This window comes from Hemicordylus capensis, chromosome 4 (assembly GCF_027244095.1).
Source record: "Hemicordylus capensis ecotype Gifberg chromosome 4, rHemCap1.1.pri, whole genome shotgun sequence".
In the NCBI taxonomy this organism is placed as follows: domain Eukaryota; kingdom Metazoa; phylum Chordata; class Lepidosauria; order Squamata; family Cordylidae; genus Hemicordylus; species Hemicordylus capensis.
The window spans coordinates 170,872,007-170,892,364 of record NC_069660.1 but is presented as its reverse complement, the minus strand read 5'-3'; the positions used below and the strand labels follow the sequence as shown (position 1 = coordinate 170,892,364).

The 20,358-nt window shown below is 41.9% G+C and overlaps 1 protein-coding gene across 1 annotated transcript; it reads left to right on the top strand.

Moving 5' to 3' along the window:
* Window positions 1-6,054: 6,054 nt before the first annotated feature.
* On the top strand, window positions 6,055-18,343 carry LOC128323181 (protocadherin gamma-B5-like). The gene is made up of 4 exons (XM_053245900.1): window positions 6,055-8,002; window positions 8,530-8,537; window positions 11,843-14,297; window positions 18,269-18,343. The coding sequence occupies exons 1-4, from the start codon at window positions 6,134-6,136 to the stop codon at window positions 18,341-18,343; spliced, it is 4,407 nt and encodes a 1,468-aa protein (XP_053101875.1). The 5' UTR covers window positions 6,055-6,133.
* The last annotated feature ends 2,015 nt before the right edge of the window (window positions 18,344-20,358 follow it).

Below are 20,358 nucleotides of genomic sequence, written 5' to 3'. Positions count from 1 at the left end.
TTTGATGTTAGATGTTCTGATTTTCTGGACAGAAGAAATTCAATATATCTCAACCGTGTTCAGACGTTATTCAAACCACGAATGCTGTACCCAGATACAGTGCCCACAGAAATGTGCCACAAGCAACACACATACACCGCTGACACACTCTTAAACCACACTTCTCAGTCTTCACCCATGCAGCATGTGTTTGCAGAGACAAAGTCCTCAGGGAGTCATCTTCCTATGATTGACAATGTTGAATGCCAAGCAACAGTCTGGTATAATTTGGAAATATTTAAAGGAACTGCAAGAGATGGCTGCTGAGGGTCTGCTTTTGCACAAAGATGAAGAATCCTCAAATGCTCAGTCTCCAAAGAGGAAGAACTCACACAGACAAAAAAAACCAACCTGTGGGTTTGTTTTCAAAAGCCCTTCCCCTTGCTGGTATTAATGGTGGGTTCTTTGTGGAAATATGACCTATCCAGTTGTTGGACACTTTTGCTAAAATGTGTTTGAGTTGAAAACTGGACAGTTTACAGTGAGGTTGTTCACATGACCAGCCCTACAAAGGTAGAACTGGGCTCCCCTAGGTAGGGCTGATCATGTGCAGTTCTGGGATAGCTCCTGCTTCTGGCGCTTCCGAACAAAATCTTGTTCTCTGCTGCACCCAAAGGCAGGATTATATCTAATGGGTTTAAGTGACAGGAGAGCAGATTTCATCTTAACTGTCGAAGCAGTTCAACAAAGGAAACCATTACTGGGCGATGGGTGGGTTTTCCCGTAATGGAGGTCTTCAAGCAGAGGCTGGACAACCAGCTGCTGGGAATGGGTCTGGGCTTCCTGACAAGGGGATTGGACGAGATGGTTAGACCCTCTCCACATCTGTGCTTCTGTGATTCTATAAGTCATGCCTTAACTTTGTTGCCTCTACTGCACATCATGACAAATGACACATTTCACATTCAAGTTACAATTTTTGGAACACGGTAAAGTGTTGGATGACATGAGACATGATCTGAGATTGTTTTTCTTTCAAACAGAAGAGTTTCCTCTTCAGAGAATTCAGGATCATATAGGTGGTTGGATAAACCAGCCTTCTATTAAATAGCTCTGGCAGTGGCACATACCTGTCATTAGAAAGACATTTTTGGATGTTTAGTTTTAATACAAGAGAAGAAGTACCTTCTACATTTTGCTGGGGGTGGGAGATGGGATTTTCCCATCAATTTGATATTGTGTTTGTCTTGATTATTTTCAAACTATTCTGGAACTTGAGGTGAGAGTTAACATGGTGAAAGGAACAGATAGAAGGACTCGAGATATACTGAATCATGCTAATTAATTTACATAATGAATTAACCTGATTGTATGAAATCGAGCTTCTCTAATTACAATAAATGGTGTGTCTTCATGTTTTGGGTACAGAATTTCTGTCATATGTATTCCACAGGAATAGCTATGTAATGCTGCAGCATGAACAATAAAGAATTCATTTCTATGTGTGTTAACCTGGTAGTAAGCCCCACACTCAACACTGAGAGACTTCCTTTTGAGTAAACATGCGTAGAATTGTGCTGCCTGATTCATGTGCCTTCATAACAAATATGAATGAATGAATGAATGAATGAACTTTATTACAGTCAGCAACCAGCAATTAAAAATCAAAATCAAAAACAAAAAGGCTGAGTAGTAGAGCATCATAACATATACATGCAGAAATCTCGATTACATTTAATCAACTAGCTCCCATCTCAGCTTTCATTCTGCAGCACAAAATCTTTCACTCCAGCTGTGATTGGTGCATACTGATCTGCCAATAAGAAGTAAACATAGTACTCACCTGATCTGCCAGGCATATTCTTTAGAAACAGTTCAATCATAATGTGTGAATATCTCTATAATACAGACAATATAGAAGAATACTTGTCATAGACTCAGTATTGCCCGAACCACACGGTAGTCAGCTTAGGGTAGTCAGATTTGTAAGGTACATGGCTGGTTGAGGGCTGCCTTGACAAACATGTTGTGGCATGAGCACTGGCATAGGAGGCCCCTAGACTTGAGCTTTCAATCGACAAAACCCACTTCCTCAGATGCTTGAGTGGTCAACTAAATGGGTAGGCATATATAGTACCCTGATTTAAGAGAACAAGAAAATCATTTACAAAGTGAGGCCAAAAGCAGATGCAGTACAAAAGATAGGGGACTCGTGTCTTCTTGCTGTAAATCTACCCTACTCCATTGTTATACTCTCCCACGTCATGTAGAAGAATTTATGTTTAATGATGAAGGGAAGAAAAGCATAATGGGAATACTGCTACTCCCCCAAATGGGTTTGTGGGGAATTGCTTTTCCCCACCCTGTTCAGTTAACGGTATGAGTCTGAGAGGAGAGAACTAGAGCTGAGGATGTCGAGAGGAGGTGTGGTCATTATCCAGCGCCTGCCAACTCTGCAGTCTATGCAGCAATCCATGCAGAAGTAATATCAGTATAGGATCAGCTGGCTGCCTATAAGGACTGAGTAAGATTTTTTTGCTTCCCTAATACATTGAGTGTAGTTGGGAAGTTTTTTCTTCTACTATACTGCTACTGAAGGGCATCAGCTTAGGTAGGTGCATTAGGTGGGCCCAATGGTCACAACTAGCAGGTGCAGAGCAGGTTGGCAGAAATTTTGCAGACTAGGATTGGTGAACCTTGAGGCACCTTTGAAATGAAGAAGGGGATTCCCAAACCAGTTCCTCAGGGCTGAGCAGTGGGATGGGATCTCACTTCAGCATCGCCAGTCTTGGGGTGGGTGGGCGATGCAAGGAGCTTCTTTGGTCCAGTAAAGGGTCAGCTGGGAGGAGCAGGATCAGTCAGGGACTGGAGTGGGGTGGCTCAATAAGGTAGGGCTGAAGCATGTTGCCATCCTGGCACTCTTCCCGAGTTCATTTGCTCGTATTGTAGCGGAGATGAGTGTTGACATGATGCAATAGGCCTATAGCAGAATGTTTAGTGGTTCCTCTGAACCCTTCATGTCTTTCCATGTGTGGAGGCAATACATCAAGGCAGCACAACTTTGGCCCACAAGTTGGATCTGGAGTTTGGGGTGATTTAGTGGGCTGGTTGTCATGCTGTGATATTTAGTATTACAACAGAAACAACTGCATACAGAGATTTCAATATGGTGTAAAAAAGTCTGAGCAGAACAGAATAAGTGACTGACACATTGGAGGTCACTACAAGTAGCCCTCATTACCCGCAATCCTGACAGTCGCAGTTTTGCATATCCACGGTCAGGCAATAGTGACCCAACCTTGCTAAACATGCTTTAAAAATAATAATAGGAATTCGCCTATCCGTTGTAGCCGGGGTCATTTTCAGCCACCATTTTGCTGAAAAGGGCCATTTTGTGGCTCTTTCTCACCCCCTCAAAACCCACAATTTTCTCAGAAAATCGCTGAAATTGGGGGTTTGGAGGGGTCATTGCTGGACAGCTGGAGACCCGCAAAGCATGAGAGGGCACTTGGTTTCTCTTATTCCTTCCATTTTAAGTTGTTTTTAGCCTTTTTTTCACCTCTGGGAACCTAAGACCCCAATTCCATTGCTTCAAGGTCTCGTTATCTGTGGTTGCGTTATCCACAGTTGTAGCCGCAGGCTTGTAGCCACAGGGAACTCCTGTGGATAATGAGAGCCAACTGTATTCACCAATCAAGGCTGAAAAATCCGGGGAGAGATTTACACAAAAGGAGCTAACTAAAGGAGGAGCATGTACTAACTAATACATGTGCCTCAAACATTCCCTGTTCCATATTGAATCCAGCTCTTCTTTCTTAAGAAGTATGGCATACCATGAGAACTCTGTTCTTCTAGCACAATAAAGTGCATGCAGCATACATCTCAGATTAGTTTCTGTGTTTAAACACCTAGCATTTATAGGTGTTATACAAGTGCATATTCAATGAGAAAAGTTAATCTTGAACCACAACTTTTACTAGCATCACCTGCATCAATTGTATTTGACAGAGAGAAACAAGAAGTTCCACTGCCTCTTCAAAAGAAATGTCGCAAGCACCAATTATACCAAGAGCGATCCAGGTAAAGGATCCCAGAAGTTATCAAATGATGTTTCCCAACATGAGAAATATTGTGGAGCTGCCTCTTGGAAGAGGGGAGGGGAATAATGCTTGCATCCCCAACCATTATACAATCAGAAGAACTTCCTGTTGTTCAGGAACAGTGTAATGGCAGCACAGCCATCACTAAAGCATTATAATGTGCAGTTTTTAACGCAACCTGTCCAGAGCAGTTACTTCAGAGAAAAATAAATAGGTTCACCAGCTATGTCTGGACTGAATAGTCAGAACCCAAGGTCACCGGCTGACATACTGCAGAAGCTTCCATGTGCTTTGTGACAAAGAGTGATGGCCATCCATTGCAGAACTCCATTTGTGCAATTCTGCACATTTGTGCAAGAGCACTCTTTCACAATTGTGCGCACACTTTGTTACAAGGCAGATGAAAGCTTGTGAGCTATGTCAGCCACAACTGCCTAGGAAGCTAAGAGGGAAGACTTCATTGAGTCAAAGTTACTTTGAGAAATTTATTGGAGCACAAAGATTTTTCATCATATACAATGACCCAACCAATATGCCATCTGTAGACACAGCAGCGATATAAGAAGATGCTGAAAAGCATCATCTCATACTGCGCGGGAGATGACAATGTATTCTACCCTCATGTATTCTACCAAAGAAAACCACAGGGCTCTGTGGTCACCAGGAGTTGACACCTACTCTACAGCACAACTTTACCTTTAGGCATATAGAGGAGGATAGAGGATAGAAGCTCTTCTGTGTTAAATATTATCACAACTCTGGCATGGGATGCAAAGGCGCTCTCAGGCTGTAACCTGTGACAGGACTCAATAATTTGCTCTGATTGCAACGGAAATTATTTGTGAATCACCAAAAAGAGTAATATGTGGAAAGGAGCATAGAGGGAGAAGAAATCTATGGTTGGGCAGGAAAGAAATAAAAAATGAATGAGAATTACCACTCTGGAGCTCACGACCCAGATTTGTACACCAGAAAAAGTGACAATTTCCCCATAGATATATTAAAATATACTAACCTGGATAAAAGACATTACAATGAAAAGAATACAATCTATAAAGAAAAGGGAGCAGATTCCAAATATTGAACTAATTCCCATGTACCAAGGAAATAACTCAAGTAGGAACACATGTTTGTATATCATCATGTTTCTACCTAATATAGCAAAATATCTTCATATCCATGCTGCTTTGCTATATTAAAATGAAGAGAAAGAATCCATTGCAATGCTCTGTGTGAGCCTCACGATGTCACTGTTGACCAATGTGGTAGCCAAAAGAAGGAAGGAGATCCACTGATGCTAGCTGCACAGTGATTGTTTCAGTGATATTGAGATCCGCTGTAAAGATTGAGAAAAGAAAGCCTGATCAGATTTACTTGGCAGTGGGGAAAGGATAATCGTTCTGATCAGCACAATTTGACAAAAAAGCAGTTATTGACATTTTATGTATCCTGTTGAACATTATATCTGATACTGAAGCTGAAAAAAGAAGGCAATTAATTTCTCAGGAATCCACATGGACAGAAAGCAAAAGGAGAATGTCTGGGTACTCAGAAGGCAAGTACTGCTTCTCTTACTATTGTCTTTCTCTTGCTGGACTTCCACAGAACAGATTCGTTATTCAATTCCCGAGGAGATGGCAAAGGGTTCTGTGGTGGGAAATCTTGCTAAGGATTTGGGACTGAATGCCAGAGAACTAGCAAAGCGAAATATGCATTCTATTTCTGCAAATGAAATGCAGTATTTCTGGATCAATGCAGAGGATGGAAATCTCTATGTAAATGACAGAATAGATAGAGAGCACATATGTGACTTAACTCTGCTTTGCTTAGTTAATTTTGAGGTGGTGGTTGAAAGCCCCCTGAATATTTTCCATATAACTGTAGAAATTCAGGATATTAATGATAATTCACCACAGTTTCTCAGTGACATCAACTTGGAGACAAGTGAGCTCACTTTACCAGGCACTCGATTTCTTCTTGGGAAAGCTGAAGATCCTGATATTGGGCTGAATTCTGTACAGAATTATCAGCTTAGTTCCAATCAGTACTTCACTATGGATGTTAAGGAGAGTCAGGATGGAGATACATTTGCAGATTTAGTACTGCAAAAAACGCTTGACCGAGAAAGTGAACAGACCATTCACCTGATCCTTACAGCCTTGGATGGAGGTGAACCCAGAAAAACTGGGACTGCCCACATATGGATTAATGTCACCGATGCCAATGACAACCCACCCATTTTCACTCAAGAGGTCTACAAGGTCAATTTAAGGGAGAATGCTCTTGTTGGGTCCCTTGTTCTCCAGGTTGTAGCCTCTGACAAAGATGAAGGTACAAATGCCCAGATCAGATACCATTTCAGCAACATACCAGTGAATTCCCAACAGAAATTCAAGCTGGATCCAAAGAATGGCACAGTCACTCTTAGAGAGTCATTGGATTTTGAGGAAATCAAAGAATATGCAATGACAGTGGCAGCAAAAGATGGTGGGGGATTGGTGACACACTGCAAAGTTAAAATAACTGTTCTAGATGAAAATGATAATGCCCCAGAGGTGACCTTAGCCTCTTTATTCAGCCCAGTTCCTGAAGATTCTGCACCTGGAATAGTTATTGCTCTGATCAATGTAAAAGACAAAGATACTGGCGATAATGGAAAGGTTATTTGTTATTTACAAAATGATTTACCCTTTACGATTCTTTCCTCATCTAATAATTACTACAAGATTCAGACAGATAGTCCTCTGGACAGAGAGAAAATTTCTGAGTATAATATTACAATCACAGCCACTGACAAAGGAATTCCCCCACTGACCACACACAAAACCATCTCAGTACAGGTCTCTGACATCAATGACAATTCCCCTGCTTTTGAAAAATCTTCCTACAGCATCTATGTGCCAGAAAACAATCCTTCTGGTGCCTCCATTTTTAGTGTCAAAGCCTCTGATCCAGATGTGAACCAAAACTCACGGATCAAATACTCCATCCTCCACAGCAACATTGAAGAACTTCCCATCTCTTCATATATCTCCATTAACTCTGAGACTGGTGCTATCTATGCTCAGCGATCGTTTGACTATGAACAGTTTAGAGAATTTCAGCTGCAAGTGAAGGCCCAAGATGGGGGCTCTCCCCCTCTCAGCAAAAATGTCACAGTAAGGGTGTTTATTCTGGATCGGAATGATAACAGCCCTCGGATCCTGGCCCCTTCACAGGATTCAGCTTTCTTTGAGATTGTGCCTCATTCAGCAGAGGCAGGTTATCTAGTAACAAAGGTGGTGGCAGTGGATGCAGATTCTGGACATAATGCCTGGCTCTCCTACCATCTGATTCAAGCCACTGAACCAGGGCTCTTCTCTGTTGGTTCTCATAGTGGGGAGATCAAGACAGCAAGATCCTTTGTGGAAAAAGATGCTGTGAAACAGAAACTAGTCATTGTGGTGAAGGACAATGGGCAGCCTCCTCTCTCAGCCACAGTTACTCTGAACCTTGTGTTTGCTGAGAACTTTCAGGAGGCCCTTCCAGAAATGAAAAACCAAAGCGGGGACTCGGAGTTTCAGTCTGATCTACAATTCTACTTAGTGCTGGCCTTAGCTTTGATCTCATTCCTGTTCCTATTGACTATGATTCTGGCTATTATGATGAAGCTTCGACGTTCAGGAAATCCCAAATTTCTGCAATGCTTTGCTCCCGTTCCCCATGTCAGGACTAGTGCCATATTTCCACCCAATTTTGAAGATGGGACTTTGCCTTATTCCTACCAGCTTTGTCTCTCCTCGGAATCAAGGAAGAATGAGCTTTCCTTCCTGGCACCCAATATGCACATTGCAGACAATATTCTTTGTGGTGATAAAACTGGTGTGCCTTTCATAGGGAATGGAGAAAAACTATTGCATTCTCAGAATGAGACTGCTGATGAGGTAAGCTTTCTCTTCAGAAATATTTACATTGCACCTGTCAAAAACATTTACCACAACTTAAGCAGAAATGTTAGTAGTATAATTCAAAGAGTCTGTATACTGGTCTTTACTTTATCACCCTCATAATGGTGATAAAAGATTTCTCCTTTGTGCTTGATATGGTTCCTATATTATTGATGCCAGGATTTTCAAGTCTTTTTTGAACATGTTATGCAGAAGACAGCTGGACTGCCCTGCTGACTACATGGAGAATTTTAAATTAAACTTCAAAGAAAATAAAGTGTGACAAAATTGTCCTAATTGCATTAGCACTATGTTTGTACTGTGATGAGATGCACTTCTTTTATTTGCAGCCATTTTATTTATTTATTTATATCTATGTAAACTGCTTTGGGAACTTTTGTTGGTATATAGATATTTGTTGTATTCATATTCTTTGGATTCCAATATTTGGCTTCCACTCATCTTTTCTCTGCTTGGAAGCATCTTTAGGCCTATATCTCAATATGTTTGGTGATATTTCTCAGATATACGAGTACTGCTTTTGTGTCTTCACTAGTCTTATTCTGCCTGTGTGGGTCTATTAGAAGCTGCTTTAGACTAAGAACAAGACCAGTGATCTACCTGGGCCAATATTATCTGGTTGACCTGATGGGCCTATCTAAGATCTTGCCAGCTCTGCTTTCTGAGAGCTTTTAACTGGCTCAGGGAAATTCCACATGCATGAAAACTGTACTACAGAGTAAGACCCATCCATGTGAATTATGCCATCATCCTATACAACCAAAATTTCATCATAATGAATATAGTAGTATTCTAGTATATCTCAGTAGTTCAGACATTCAGAAAAAGCACATTGATATTATAGTTCTCTTCAGAAAACAAGTGGCAGGATCATGTATTTCAATGTCCTCTCTTGCTTCCCATGGCAATCTTGCACATAAGAAGTGTTCTAACCTACATTCTCCCTGATATATTAGTATTGATATGCAGACAGCATTTGTAAGTGAAGGTGTGAGAATGCATTCAGATAAGTGAACTTTTCACCTACATTTGAAAGTAATAAAATTGCAGGAGAATTGTACCACATACTTCTTCTGATTGTGCAGCCTGTTTTGGTTCCCCTCCTCCCCTAGAATTCAACAGTACTAACTGTGATGTGTTGAGAAGCAATACTTTCTTTTGCAATATTATCTGATGGATCACTGTTTTTATGTATATTTGTGCATTCAGATAATATAGAGTATCTGGATCTATATTTTAATGGGGACATGACAATAATTTTTTTTTTTTTGCCAAATGTCTTTTGATTTAACCCTGATCTTTCCCTATTTACACCTGATGGAGAAGTTAATTTTGTAAATTGCAGTACAGAATTGTATTCAGTGGCTGACTTCCTGACTAACAAAGCATGCAGGGTAGTAGGATCTGAAGGGACACAGCAGGAGCCCTCATGCACATCCTCTAGTCCTCTTGCACTTGCATTCTTGTGCAGGAGTGCTTCTGAGCATTGCCTGTGCTCTGGAAGCACTCTGTAAGAGCAGAAATGTGTTGGCCAGTGATCAGTGATCTTTCCACTCTTATAGAGCACTTCTGGAATAAGTTTTACCTCTTTTGCACAATAGTGCAAGTGCAAGAGCACTGGAGGAGTTGCAAAAGGGTTCCCACTGAGACCCCAAAGATCCTACTAACATGCATGCTTCATTAGTCAGGGTGTCTGCCAATGTCTGTGAAATCTGCATTTAAGTGGCTTTCTGAGAGCTTTTGTGACCTTCTTGAGGATCACAGGATTAGCACTTTCACTTATCTTAGTGGGGCTGAAAGTGATTGGTGCTAGATCACTCAGTGAACTTCATGGCTGAGCAGCAAGTTGAACCATGGCCTCCTTGATCTAAATCTAAAATGCTACCCACAAGATCACATTGTTCACTCTAGCCATTATGTCACACTAGCTTTAGGTGTATCTTTTATGTAAACAGTCATTTATTATTATTGTTAATCATCATCATCATCATCATCATCATCATCATCATTATTCAATTTCTATGCCGCCCTTCCAAAAATGGCTCAGGGCAGTTTTTTCTGGTAGGCTTCCCCAAATACTGATCTCATTCTCATTCTCCACAATCATTGTATGTCAAGAAGAAATGTTGGACCCTTATTAGTTAAAACTGCATCACAGAACTTGCAGGTCCACAGGTGCATCAGTTGAACTGAGAGCAGAAAAGAGCTTGCCCATCATCAGGTGTTTTCTCAATGATTCCCAACCACCCCACAGCATTCCATGGCAACCAAAATAACCAGAAACATAATTTGTAAAATCCAGTTGCTGAAAAGAAGATGAGGGGAACATTGGAAGGCAACCTTTAAATGCAAAAGCAAAAAACAAACAAACAAACAAAAGCCACAAAAAGTACATGGAAAATAACTGAATTGATATATGTTAGGGAAGATCTTCTGTCTTCCATCCCAGTGCCTCCTTAGAGAGGCCTACCGTACAGATTGAGAAAGATAGCTTAGACACCAGAAGAGTGTGTGGGGTCCATTTCATGCACTGCTTTGTTGTGTGTGGAGCTAAGATGTCTTATTGTAGTAAAGTGTGCCATCAAGTTGGTGTTGACTCTTGGTGACCACAGAGCCCTGTAGTGGTCTTTGGTAGAATACAAGAGGGATTTACCATTGCCTCCTCCCACATAGAATGAGATTATGCCTTTCAGCATCTGCCTATATCGCTGCTGCCCGATATAGGTTACCAGCGGGGATTCAAACCAGCAACCTTTGGCTTGCTAATCAAGTCAGTTACCCACTGCACCAGTAGGTGGCTTCTTACTGTAGTAGTCTCTGAAAATATGAAACTGCTTTGTTCTAAGGCAGGCAATGGTCCAGCTAATGCAGTCCCGCATTCTCTTGGTATTAGCAGTAGTTATCTTGGGCTTCAGGCAGAGTTCTTTCCTAGCCCAAGGCCAAGATCCTTTGACTTAAGTAGTTGGGAACCAAACCAAGGACCTTGTGCAATTAAAGCATGTGCTGTACCTCTGAGTGATGACCCACTCATTACATAAAAGCATGTAATATATGAATGCAGTAAGCACTAAGCACTTGTCCGCAGACATGTGTATCATACAAATATACCCATAAGAGATTCAGCTGAACTGCTTGTCAAATCTACACTTGTTAGAAAAGCTAAGATCCCAGTTGTGTGATGTTGGAAATAGCTCAAAAAACATGCAAAACTGGCAAAATAATGTGTCACCATTGTTTTAGAAATACAACGTTGCAGTACGTGGGAAAGATTGAGTAAAGTTGTTACATTAACTTGTCTGAGCGCTAGAAATCCTTTGGATCAGTTAACTGTGAAGTTATTCATAGAGAAGAGGTACCACAGAAAGCATGATTACTTATTTTCTTCTGGTAATAATATGCCATTCAGCCATTGCTCATAATACTTACAAAACATGAGCACAAAATTGTTGTCTTTGCCAAATATCACAGACTATTTGGGATTATGTTTGTTACATGGCAGCATGAAAGAATCAAGAATTCTCTTCCATGTTGAGTGCTTTAAAAGGAAGACCCCTCTTGCAATTCTCCATCTGAGACTCAGAGTGCCGCTGTTGGCCAACGTAGTTCTCACACGGGAGCTGGAAATCCACTGAATGAGGCTTCCTGCAGTCTGATTGCTCATTCACAGACTGTGGATCTGAAGAACAGTGAACATAAAGACACACCAGCACTTTTGCTGAGAAAAGAGAAACATTACAATATAGTCACATTTCCTAGAAATCAGTGGCATTTTTATACTCCCTTCTTGTGTATTTCTGTCCTGATGGAGATTTGAAGCTATTCAGTGAGCACAACAAGCAAGAAAAAGAAAGGAAGTAGAATGGACCACCGGCACATAGATGAAAGCAGATCATTAAGGCAAGTACCTCTCCTCTTATTATTGTCTTTGTTCTGCCTAACTGCCTCAGAGCACATTCATTACTCTATCCCAGAGGAAATGGAAAAGGGATCCATTGTGGGGAATCTTGCCAAAGATTTAAGACTGACTGCTGGAGAAATAGCAAAGCAAAATCTGCATATACTTTCTCTAGGCAAGAAGCAATATTTCACTCTCAGTGCAGAAGATGGGTATCTATATGTGAATGACAGAATCGATAGAGAGGAGATCTGTGGGGAAACTGCACTCTGCCAAATCAGTTTTGAAGCTGTTGCAGAAAGCCTAATGAACATGCTCCATATAACTGTAGAGATCCACGACATGAATGATAATGCCCCACATTTCTTAAATGGAGACATCAGTCTGGAGATCAGTGAATCCTCTTTGCCAGGAACCATGTTTCTCCTTGGGCAAGCTGAAGATCCTGACATTGGGGTGAATTCTCTCCAGGGCTACCAGCTTAGTGTAAATCCGTATTTCATACTGGAAGTTAGAGAGAGAGAAGACAGAAGTAAATATGCAAAATTAGTACTGAATAAACAGTTAGATCGGGAAAGTGAAAATAGTTTCCACTTAATCCTTATGGCTGTGGATGGAGGGAAACCTGCCAAAACTGGAACAGCCAAAATATGGATAAATGTCATTGATGCCAATGATAACCCACCAGTCTTCACACAAGAAGTATATATAGTTAACCTGAATGAAAATGCACCAAAAGGTTCTTCAGTGGTCCAGGTAAAAGCCACAGACAGAGACGAAGGATCTTATGGCCAGGTCAACTATAGTTTTAGCAACATTGCTGAAAGTGCTCACCAGAAATTCTCCTTGGATCCCCAAGAAGGCATAATAAAAATTAAGGAAACTCTGGACTTTGAGGAAACAGAGAAATATGTGGTCACTATAGAAGCAAGAGATGGAGGAGGATTAATGTCTCATTGTAATGTTGAAATAAAGGTGATAGATGAGAATGATAATGCCCCAGAGGTGATGCTTGTCTCCTTCTCCAACCAAATATCTGAAGATTCTGAATCTGGGACTGTGGTAGCTCTTATCAGTGTAAAAGATAGAGATTCTGGAGATAATGGGGAAATTTCTTGTCATTTAAACAACAATTTCCCATTTAAAATATCACCAACTTCTAATAATTATTACAAACTGCTTACAGATGGGCCCCTGGACAGAGAAAACACTCCAGAGTACAATATCACAATCACAGCCACTGACAAAGGGACTCCCCCTCTTTCCACTCACAAAACCATCTCAATACAGATTTCAGATGTCAATGATAACCCTCCTACCTTTGAGAAATCCTCCTATACTGCCTATGTAACAGAGAACAATCCTTCGGGTGCCTCCATTTTCCGTGTCCAAGCCTCAGACCTGGATCTGGACCGCAATGCTCGAATCACTTACTCGATCCTTCACAGCAACATTGAGGACCTTCCCATCTCTTCATATATCTCCATTAATTCAGAGACGGGCACTCTGTATGCCCAGCGATCCTTTGACTATGAGCAATTCAGGGAGTTTCAGCTTCAAGTGAGGGCCCAAGATGGAGGCTCTGCCCCTCTCAGCAGCAAGGCTGTAGTGGAAGTCTTTATTCTGGACCAGAATGACAACAGCCCTCAAATCCTTTACCCTTCTCAAGGAGCAGAGGGCTCTGCCTTGTTTGAGATGGTGCCTCGCTCAGCCGAAGAGGGCTATCTGGTGACCAAGGTGGTGGCAGTGGATGCTGACTCCGGACACAATGCCTGGCTCTCTTACCATCTGCTGCAGGCCACAGAGCCAGGGCTCTTCGCCATTGGAGCCCATACAGGGGAGATCAGGACATCACGGCCGTTTTCGGAAAGAGATGCTGCAAAGCAGAGGCTAGTGATCTTAGTGAAGGATGGTGGGCAGCCTCCACTATCTGCAACTGCCAATCTCAACCTGGTGTTTGCTGAGAACTTTCAGGAGGCACTTCCGGAAATGAAAAACCAATCGAGCGACTCAGAGAATCAATCTGATCTACAGTTTTACTTGGTGCTAGCCTTAGCTTTGATATCATTCTTATTCCTCTTGACTGTCATTCTGGCTATTACGATGAAGCTTCGAAGGTCTGGGAATCCCAAATTCCTGCAGTGCTTTGCTCCTGTTCCCCATTCCAACAATGCGGTGATATTCCCACCAAACTATGAAGAAGGGACATTGCCTTATTCCTACCAGCTCTGCCTATCTTCTGAGTCCAGGATACATGAAATAGCATTTCCAACACCCAATGTTCACACAGCAGAGAACATTTTTAATAAATCTGATGTACCTCTGATAGCCAATGGTGGAAATATAATTAATTCTGAGATGGAGAATTCTGACAAGGTGAGTTTTCTTTGAGCAATATTTGTTTTACAGTCTGTGCATCCTTTACTGTGGTTGACAATGAAAAACACATATATAGCAACACGTGGCTGAGTCATAGAAAGTTAATCTATTTTACCTTCTTACCCAAATCAATTTCATATAGACTTGTTCAGTTTATCTTTGTAGTGTGGACTGGGATCCTGTGTTCCTGGCCGCCACATGTTCTGATTAAGTACTTCATAAGCCTACTCATGTAGAATTTCTCAGTGCATAGACTCTCTCTATTTGTTCAGGAATACCACCAATGGCTTAATCCTAATCTACACACAGTGCCTCTTCACCTATAGTACCAAGTGTGCAGGCTTTTTTCTGACTCTGAGTTGAATTTGTGGTGGCTAATTATAGGGCCAGGGGTGTGTTTGTGCTTTGCTCCACTGAATGAAGATACATCAAGTGCAAAATATCTCAACTCTCACATTGCTTCCGCTTTACTGATGAATCTTTTTTATTTGAATACTACTGAGTAATTCCGTTGTATTCTGAGTTATGTTTTGGAACAACGATATCCTCCCTGCAAGGCAAAATGTATATGTGTGTGTGAGGACTAAGGGGGAACTTATACCAACAAAGCTGTGAGTGATGTGTTATGCTTTTGTTCTAAGGAAATAAAGGGGGGGCATATTTTGGATTCATGGTGGGGAACAAAGACCCCAAAACCTTTATAAACTGAACTTCCACAGCTGCCACCATCCAGCCTTTCTCAGGAAGCTTGCATGTCTCTTCTTTAAAAAACCACACCAATATTTAAGAACAGTGCATTTTCTTAAAAGTACAAAAGAAAACCGTCTCTGAATTCTTAGTAACACATTTTCCAAGCAGGCATGGGAGGCTGAATGTGAATGAACTGCAGGCAGAGGTTTATAATTATATTTAATTTGTATTTAAGGAAATCAGAGTGTACATTGCATTAAAGGGTTTAAAAGACGGAACAGAGGACTAAATTCAAAATGATGCATGGCTTTCTGACATGCCTAATCTATGATAGTGATCTGTGATATGTTATCTGTTGTGATCTGTCACAATCTAATCTGGCTCAGTACTTGGTTGCTGGGAATAGTGCTATATTCTCCCTATTCTAAAAAGGGAGGGACATATTCCTGTCTTGGAACAGAAGATGCATGAAGAAGAAGGGCCATGACTGTTTGAGGCATCCTCTGCCCATGAGAAGAGCTCCCTATCTCATACACAAAAAACTCTGGATCAGTGAAAAGTTCTGCTTTGGATTTGGAACCATGAATCTTTGCTTTTTAAATAGACTCAGCTGCAGTGGGAGGACCAGCCCCCTTTTGGATGTGAGTCCTTTTGGATGTGAGTTTTACCTGCTTGCTGTCACCACAGCAAGCAGGTAAAAGGCACCTGAAGCATTCCCAGATGGGGCTTTTGGCTCACTTCTCCACTGAAATGGAGGGTGGCATTTGCACTTTGGGTGGATTTGTGCCAAAGCCTGTCACACATAATTCGGATTTTTCATCACACATTAGAGTGTAGCCCAATTTATGTCCAGGGTTAAGAAAAAATCTACTTTTTGTGTTGGTTTTTTGGGGAGGAAATTAGAATGGACAGTAAGATCTTGCAGTAACCCATGGTAAAGCCTGCTGTCTGGGAAAGCCCCTGGAGATGGCAGTTCAGTGGGGAAACTGCATTAAACCTTGTGAAATACAGACCATTGTATCCATTCACACACATCTACAACATCGTCCAGTAGGATTTCAGACAGTCTTAACTGTTAGTGGGTCACTCACATGAATGAGCCAGTGCCTCAAACATCTCAAAATTAATTAACTTAACTCACAGGATAAGAGGGAGGAGGTAAAATCCAGCAGACATCACGGCTGATTTTAATTAAAGGAATTTACACGCACACACACACACACACACACACACACACACAAATACATAGCTCAGAGCAAGTAGGCTGCTCCCAAATAAGGTTTTTTGGCAAGCCTTAAGTATGAAGCTTGGAGAAATCTTTTTTTTTAAAGCCACTTTTCTCACAGATAAAATCCCAGAGAGTGTCCTTAAAGAATTTTTCAAGATATCAAGCAATAGTGCAAATAATGTGTTAAGTAAAAATGGGTCATCAAACATAGAACCTGCTTAATAATACTTCAAATGGAAGTAGTATATTTCAAATATTCAAAGTGTGTCACAAGCATTATCATAGTAACACAATGAGGCTGTTCACACAACCAAAAACTGGGTAGGATAAGTGTCCTACACAGGATAGCTTTTCCTCCTACCTCGGTCAAATACTGGGTATGAAAGCTGGGTAAGACAGCGCTGTTTTACCCACCCACGCAATCTCCTACACAATCTCATCTCCCTCCTCCTTCCTGCTCGCACAAAACCGAAAACTGAGAACTCACGCAGCTCCCAAACCTAAGTAGGACAGGTTTGGGAGCTGGGAAATCCTACCCAGTTTTCAATTGTGTGAACAGCCTTGATATTTATTCCATTGTAGGCTTGTTCACGTGACCATTAAGTGGGTAGGACAAGCATCCTACCCACTTTTCCAATTTTCTGTTGTGCATGAGTTAAAAGCTAGGTCAGAGAAGATGGAAGTGATCATGTGGGAGATGGGCAAAGGCTATGATAGCATTTCCTCCTACCTTGGAAATATGCTGGGTAGGAGTACACCACTGGAGTACACTGCACCCATCTCCACGATCACTTCCTCCTCCTCTGACCTAGCTTTTCACCCACACACGTCCAAAAATTGGAAACATGCACAGCTGCTGAAGGCGGGTAGAACACTTGTCCTACCACATAACAGTAGTGTGAACAAGGCTTGTTATTCCTTCTGTCGGGGTTTCCGTCCCTCCTCCCTGAGATAGGGAGGTGTGCCCGGCCAGCTGGTAGAGTGCTGAGAGAAGCCAGGGGCTCCAGACACCAGGACAGTCCCGGCAATTACCTCTCAGAAGCCAGAGAGGATTCAGAGAGACATGCCACAGCTGCCGGGGGATGGGCCAGCGTCGCCCAAGAGGCAGCAGATTGGTGAAGAGGGACTAGCCAGGAAAGCAGCTCCACAGCTACAAGCTGCTGGAGGAATGATGAGGCAGGGCGTGGAGTTCGCGAATGAGTCCCCTGTGGAGGCCAGGGATTGGGTGTCCAGGACAAGTGACGGGCCAGGAAAGACGGAGCCGGATTAAAGTGGGGAGGAGTTTCTAAGATGCAGGGATTTATTTAAGGCAGAGGCTGCCAAGGATGAGCAGATCAGTCGGGATGGGGCTTGTGAGCCTGGCAGTCTCCCGGAGAGGGTCTCAGGCTTTTGTCTCCCACTGATAGGTGAAGGCAGGGAGTGAATAAACGTCCTTCCCCAACTCTCGCACCTATAATTCACTATGAGAGAGCAGAAAGGGCACTTTGGAGAATTCGGACACCTTCTTCAGCTGCAACAATCAGCCATACAATAATTGCCAATATAATTCCTGTGTTGCAGAGTGAGTGTTGCAAAATCAAACCTGTCTAAGTTCTCATAGTTAATGTGTGGCTGAGAGAAAATTGGAACTGGGATTTTCCTGGGTCATATCTCACTCCTTAGCCATGACCTGAATGGTGTAGCCCCAGATCACAGCAATTTACCAAGTAAAGAAAGGAAACCTTAATACAAGTAAAGTGAATTAGAGTTGCCATATAAAAATCCCTGTTTGCTAGGTAGGAAAAAATAATGTAAAACAAATTAGGCTACTTAATAGAGCTTAAAGAATACAAAATACATGAAAATTAGTCATTTCAATGTCTTGACTCTAAGTCATGAAAAGTAAAACAATTCAGTCCGGAAAATCAATATAATTTTTAAGTTCCTTTTCTAACTAATGCCTTCCTTTGTGCCTGAAACCAGTTTGTGTCTGATATCTGCTGCAGCTGGTGCAAATGTAGCTCCAGTCTTTCTTTGGAATGTCAGTGTTTTTGTGCTTGTGTTTTCTTAGCATTGTGTCAGTGACTTTAGCTCTGATTTCCACATCAAAATGGGCAAAGGAGCAAATAATGAGACAAAACTTTAACTGCTTCACTCTTACAGATACAGGCCTTATTCACATGTAACATGAAACCAGAGATGAAAGGATCTCTGGTTTCAAAAACTGTATATCCGGCGGGCAACTGCAGTTTTGTCAAAAAATAGGCCTGCAGTTTCCCTCCCCGGACTGTGATTTGTACCTTCAGTTTGTGGTGCGGTCCGCTGCCTGGACCTCTGTTTCCATGGTTGCAGCATTACAGCTGAACTCTGGAACCACAGTCTGCTCACTCCGGATGCTCTTGGTTGCCAGGGCTGTCCTTCAGTAAAGAAAGAAGCCCAGGCAGCCAGTTCCCGCTCCTTTTTTCACTCAGCAAAACTGCAGAAAGGGAGCTCTCCTAAACGTTCGAATTTGGATGGGGGGGTAGCAGAACCACATTACATCTGAAGGCAGCCACATTGGCATAATTCATAATTAGTTCTGAGGTACTGACTTCCAAGAACCACTGATGGCATTGACTTAAGTACCCCTCTTAATGATCCATTTAGGTAACTTGTCGTTTGGTCTTAACCCACCATATTAGACAAAAAAAATCCACTCTAGAGACTTCCTTACTCTATTTGCCTGAAATTTTGTAGCCTTTCTGGTTTATGATTGTTTCTCATAACATTTCTCTTGCAATCATCCTCTGACCATATTATGGTTTCCTGCTACACAGGCTGCCACCCTCATTAACCAAGCCTGTAATAGTAACTGTGAAACTGGGGTACCATGAGTACCAGAGAGATTTGCTAAGATTTGAGAGACAAGAAAGGAACAGAATTATTTAGGAATCACTCCTCCGTCACCTATATTTGTTACCAGCACTGCACAGAAACACTTGGCTAGATGCTCTGCTAAATGGGGGGAATTAACTCAAATTGAAGTGCAGTCCTGACATCACATTAATTTTAGACAAGCAAGGAGTATTGGAGAAATTCAAAGAAAGACAGAGGCATAATTATGAGTTCAACACTTTATTAAAACAAACTTAGGGCATTACAGAAAATGAGGGAATTTCATTAAGATTCTTAATAAATTGCCTGGTTTTCCACAGGAGGCAAAAGAAAACTTGGTTAGTGTGAAGAAACATACCTGCAGAGGCTGGAGGGGGAATGAGCAGAGTAAACCATATGGTTTCCAAACAATATGCTGTGGAAACCATATGGAATGTTCAGGGAGGGATTTAAATAATGACAGGTAGTGACAGTTTGAAGCTGACTTTGAAGTTGGAGAGAACAGAACTTTGAGAGTGAGAATGGTTGTGTGGTGACTGAACAAGGGAAATTGTTCAGGTTTTGTAAGAGTTCTTGATCCGTTGGTGTACAGAGACTGAATAGCCAGTAGTGCACTGGTACAGTACTCTGGAAGTCTGGAGTAATAGGTCTGAGGGGGATTCCTGTGACATAAAGGTGCCCAGAGGCAGAAACTTCTGGTAAAACAGATCAAAAGGTCTGGGCCATTACACCAGGTTCCACAAAAGGTTATAATACATCTATACTGAGCAGAGGTGCACTTATCCCTGGACTTCTGGGCCAGACTTCAGGGCTTCCACACCCCTTGGAGCCGCCCCCCCCCCAAAAAAAATTCTTTGGTCTGTCCCAGGTAATGTGGTCGCACACCCCTGGCCTGCTTGCCTCTGTGCGGGGTGGCCAGCCAAGCATGACTGTAACCTGCACAGGGTGGCTGAGTGTGCTTTAGAAACAGAGGAAGGAGTAGGGATGAGAATATGTGGGATGAGAATATGTTAAGTTGTGTGTTGAAATGTTTCTGTTAATGCATATTTGCATAAATATACTGACTTATTTAACATCCCTGAGAGCTTTGTAAAGAAGGTCAAAAACACTCTGTGAGAGTCTAACAGCTGACTTATTTGTCAACATTGTAGTGAAGCTGATGTGCCTTGCTTTACAGATATCTTTATTTCAGTTCCTTGTAAATAATAAAGTGTTCTTATTTGTTTGTACACTTTGAGCTTTGTTTCTTTTTATGCATTGAACATACATGCCTATCCTGCTCTCCTG

What these genes read in the sequence shown, in the direction of transcription:
- LOC128323181 (XM_053245900.1), top strand. Translation starts at nt 6,134, where the DNA reads ATGGATGTTAAGGAGAGTCAGGATGGAGATACATTTGCAGATTTAGTA. An exon ending in AGATGGAGAATTCTGACAAG is followed by an intron (nt 14,298 to 18,268) that starts GTGAGTTTTCTT and finishes GTGTTTTCTTAG; the next exon opens with CATTGTGTCAGTGACTTTAG.